Source organism: Terrapene carolina, unplaced genomic scaffold (assembly GCF_002925995.2).
Source record: "Terrapene carolina triunguis isolate 2854851 unplaced genomic scaffold, T_m_triunguis-2.0 Scaffold833, whole genome shotgun sequence".
In the NCBI taxonomy this organism is placed as follows: Eukaryota; Metazoa; Chordata; order Testudines; family Emydidae; genus Terrapene; species Terrapene triunguis.
The window spans coordinates 639,649-644,040 of NW_020665184.1; the positions used below are offsets into that span (position 1 = coordinate 639,649).

Below are 4,392 nucleotides of genomic sequence, written 5' to 3' on the forward strand. Positions count from 1 at the left end.
GCTGGGTCTCTATAGGGGCCTCAGTGGGGGAGGGAGGGGCTGGGTCTCTATAGGGGCCTCAGTGGGGGAGGGGCTGGGGCTGTAGGGGTCTCTGGGGGATGGATGGGGCTGGGCTGCATCTATGGGGCCGCAGTGCGGGGCGGGATCTATAGGGGCCCTGATGGGGGGGGAGGGGGAGCTCAGTTCTATAGAGGCCTCCATGGGTGAGAGACAGGAGCTGGGTCTATAGGGGCCTCAGCGGGAGTGGGGCCGCTATGGGGCTGCGGACTGGGCCCCTCAGTGGGGAAGGAGCTGGGGAGGGTGCTGCAGGCTCTGCAGGTATTGGGCAGTCCAGGGGCATGTTCCTACAGGGGCCTATATAGGATTTGAGCCCCCCCTCCCCCCGGGGAATGGTGCAGAGGAAACAACCGGCTACACTGGCTCCCTTTTCTTCCCTCCCCACCAGGATCTGCTGCCTCTGCCCGCGGATCATGCTGCTGCCGCTGCTGCTGCCAGTACTGAACGCCCTGGCCTCCGCCGTGGAGGTGAAGCGACCCCGGGGTGTCTCTTTGACCAGTAAGTGACCAGGGGCGGTCACACAGTCCCATACTGAATTGGGTCCCTGGCCCTTTAAAAAGTGCTTGGGGGATGGCTAGTTAAAGGAAATGCCCCTTTGTCATCTCCCTCCAGAGTTCCCCTTTATGTGGGGAGAGCGCTGCATCCACCCAGGCACCTCCACCATTGGCTAGCGGCTCTCAGAGTTTCATGGCTGTTCTGGGCCCCAAAATCCCCCTCCAAGGTAGATGGTATTTAACTAGATGGGGAAACTGAGGCACAGAGCAGGAGCGTGCTTACCCCCAAGGTATTCTGGGAAATCGGGGTCAGAGCCAGGACTAGAGCCCAGGAGTCCTGAATTACCACCCCTGCTTTAATCACTAGACCCCAGGCCTCTCCAAGAGCTGGGAATAGAACCCAGGAGTCCTGACTCCCAGCCCCCCCCGCTGTAACCACTCCCTTCTCAGATCTCAGACGAGAACCTGGGGTCCTGACTCCCAGCTCCCTACTCTAACTACTAGCCCGCAGCTCCACCTGTGAGGCCTGGGGCACGGCAGCAGTCAAGTTGCCTTCTATTTGGCAAGTGAGGGTGGCAGAGTAAAAACTCTGCAACCTGTTTGTTAAAATCGGGGCGTTCTTAATGAGCCGCCCCTCCTCCCTTGACTGCGGGCGCCGTGAGGGCGGGGCTGATGGGTGACAGCTTGCCCGAGTACTTGGAGCCATGGGCCTGGAGCCAAGAAGCAACCCTGAGCCCCGTGCCGAGCCTCGGGGAGCCCTGGTTAGTTGCCGCCTGGGCAGCGTGGCAGGAAAGCTGGTCTAGTGGTCACTGCTCCTCCAGGCCCATTGGGTGGGGTCTGGAGGGAGCGCAGGCCCCGAGAGGGAGGGCTTGTGGGTGACTCTCCACAGATTCCCCTTCCCTGTCACGTCTCCGGTTCTCTCCCTCCCAGACCATCACTTCTACGAGGAATCGAAGCCGTTCACCTGCCTGGACGGGTCCTCGACCATCGCCTTCGAGTGGGTCAATGATGATTACTGCGACTGTCAGGATGGCTCGGACGAGCCAGGTGGGTGATGGGCTGGCGAGCCCCCCTGCCGGCAAGGCAGCAGCGTGCCCCCCCTGCCTGAAAGAGCAGGGGGCACATGCGGGGAGTTGGGGGGAGAGGACACGAGGCAGCTGCGGGGGGGCATGATGGGAGGCATGGAGGAGGGGAGGGGACTGAGGGGGTGTCGTTGGCTCCCCTCAAGCGTGGCTCGGCACGTCTCATCTAGTCAATTCCCTGCCATCGTGGGGGCCCCGGGGGCCCCTTGGTCTCTCCTGGTCTCTGCCCGTGGCACAGCTTGGCCTCCAGAGGGGTGTGACTGAAATCACGTCCAGTCCTGGGGGATGGTCCCCGGCCTGTGCTGGCCAGGAGGACGGGCCAGGTGATCCCTTCTGGCGTTCGACGCGCTGAAATAAGCCTCGCGTTGCTCTGTCCTCGCTACCGCTGCACTCGGAGGCCACACTAAGCGCGCCCCGTGGCTGAGCCGCTCGGTGGGTGCTGTCCCAGGGAACTGGGGGAGAAATTGCCCTGGGGGGATGGGAAGGCGTTGGAGGCCTGTCAGCCCCCTGCAGCCACGCTGCAGACTGGTTGGGCTGGCAGGCTGCGCTCGCTGGAGCACTAGCCATGCGGGGGGTGTAGACGGGATTCGGGCTGCGTCTGCTGTGAAGCCCGGCCCGGAGGGTGAGGAGACTGGGCAGCTGCCCGCTGCAGGTCTGTGCTTGCCAACCACCAGGGCTGTTGTGTGTCTTTCAGGGACCTCGGCTTGCCCCAACGGCCGGTTTCACTGCACCAACGCGGGCTACCGGCCGCAGTACATCCCCTCCTCCCGTGTCAACGACGGCGTCTGCGGTAAGCTGGGCCGCCCCTGCTCGGGGGCCGGGGGGCCGCTCTGCCTGAGACCGCCTGGGGGCGCAGGGCGGGGCCATGACGGCCGCTGTTGTCTCGCTTTCAGATTGCTGCGACGCCACGGACGAGTACAACAGCGGCTTCGTGTGCGAGAACACCTGCAAGTAAGAGCAGCCCCCGGCCCAGGGTGGGGGTCAGACTTGTCTAGGGCAGGGGTGGGCAAACTACGGCCCGCGGGCCACATCCGGCCCGCGGGACCGTCCTGCCCAGCCCCTGAGCTCCTGGCCCGGGAGGCTAGCCCCCGGCCCCTCCCCCGCAGCCTCAGCTCGCCCCACCACTGGCGCAATGCTCTGGGCAGTGGGGCTGTGAGCTCCTGGGGCAGCACAGCTGCAGAGCCGGCCTGACCCAGTCTCTGAGCTGCGTGGCGGCAGCGTGGCCCGGCTCCAGCTGGGCGGCACGGCTGTAGTGCTGCCAGCCACTGGTGCTCCAGGCAGTACGGTAAGGAGGCAGGGAGCAGAGGGGGTTGGATAGAGGGCAGGGGAGTTGGGGTGGTGGTCAGGAGCGGGGGAGTGGGTAGCGGTCGGGGAGGGGAATAGGGGGTTGAATGGGGGCAGGAGTTCCGGGGGGCAGTCAGGAAGGAGAGGGGGTTGGATGGGGCAGCAGGGGGCAGTCGAGACAGGGAGAAGGGGTGGTTGGATGGGGCAGGGGTCCCAGGGGAGCCTTCAGGAATGAGAGGAGGGGTTGGATGGGGCAGCGGGGGTCCGGGGGCGGTGAGGGGACAGGGAGCGGGGGGGGGAGGTGGATGGGACAGGGGTCGATGGGGCAGGGGTCCCGGGGGGGGCCGTCAGGGTCCAGGGGGGTTGGATGGGGCAGGAGTCCCGGGCGGGGGGGCAGATGGGAGGTGGGGGCTGGGCCACGACCCCCTCCCCTAACCGGCCCTCCATACAATTTCCGAAACCCGATGCGGCCCTCAGGCCAAAAGGTTTGCCCGCCCCTGGTCTAGGGGGACTGGATGGCTCGGGGGACATGGGGCCTTTCCCCTCTAGGTGGCACCAGCTCCAATCTGGCCCCAAGGCAGGGGACTGGCTGGCTCAGGAGGTGGAGAATGGGACATGGGGCCTTTCCCCTCTAGGGGGCGCCGGCTCTCATCTGGCCCTAGGGCGGGGAAGTGGCTGGCTCAGGGATGGGGAGTGGGCCACGGGCTCTTTCCCCTCTAGGGCTCTGCTTCCCGTTGAGTTGCTCCCCTGTGTTTAGTGCCTTGTTCTGGGGGGTTCAGTCCAGTACCCAGCACGTGGATGTCGCCTCACAGAAATCGCCCCCCCGAGCTAGCACCCCCCGTCTCAGCAAAGCAGCCACTTTGGGGTCAGTGGGGCCCTGGGGTGGGTGACTCCTCCAACCCAGGGCTAAGCTGCTTCGTGGTGCGGGGTGGGGGAGCCGGCCCTGCTCCGAGCAGGGAACTTGGCTTTTTACCCTGTCAGCTCCTGGGGGAAGCTTAAACTTCGGCGCCTATCGCTGACAGTAAAATTGACCAGGGAGGGCTCGTCCCTGCGCCAGCCCCGTAATCAGCTGCCGCTTGGGGCGCCCCACCTCCACTGCACCTGCTCACCCAGCCCGTGACCACGTGGTGCCCCTCTCTAGGTGTGAGTCACAGCCCCGGGGTCTCTCTCTGGCAGGAGATCTCGTGCCCTTAGATCCAGCGGTCCCAGGCTCGGTCCCTGGCGCCGCTGACTGATCCGGGGGCCTCTCTCCTCTCTCCCCACCCCGTGCAGAGAGATGGGCCGGAAGGAGCGGGAGGCGCTGGCGCAGATGGCAGAGGTGGCCAGGGAAGGCTTCCAGCTCAAGCAGGTGCTGATTGAAGAAGCGAGCAAGGGCAGGGAAGACAAACAGGTGAGGAGCTGGGGGCCGGGTCCCTGCACTGGTGAGACCGGCCGGGTCGTGGGCATGGAGCGCGCCCGGGGCCCGGCTGCCGAGG

General features: G+C 65.7%; 1 protein-coding gene across 1 annotated transcript in view; it reads left to right on the top strand.

Annotated features, from left to right (window-relative positions):
- The window catches only part of PRKCSH (protein kinase C substrate 80K-H), a 16,406-nt gene that overhangs the window by 306 nt on the left and 11,708 nt on the right, over positions 1 to 4,392 (top strand). The window contains exons 2-6 of the mRNA XM_026660664.2: positions 446 to 555; positions 1,482 to 1,598; positions 2,328 to 2,423; positions 2,527 to 2,584; positions 4,190 to 4,307. Of these exons, the coding sequence (XP_026516449.1) occupies positions 471 to 555; positions 1,482 to 1,598; positions 2,328 to 2,423; positions 2,527 to 2,584; positions 4,190 to 4,307 (474 nt within the window). The 5' untranslated portion in view covers positions 446 to 470. The remainder of the gene's footprint in view (positions 1 to 445; positions 556 to 1,481; positions 1,599 to 2,327; positions 2,424 to 2,526; positions 2,585 to 4,189; positions 4,308 to 4,392) is intronic.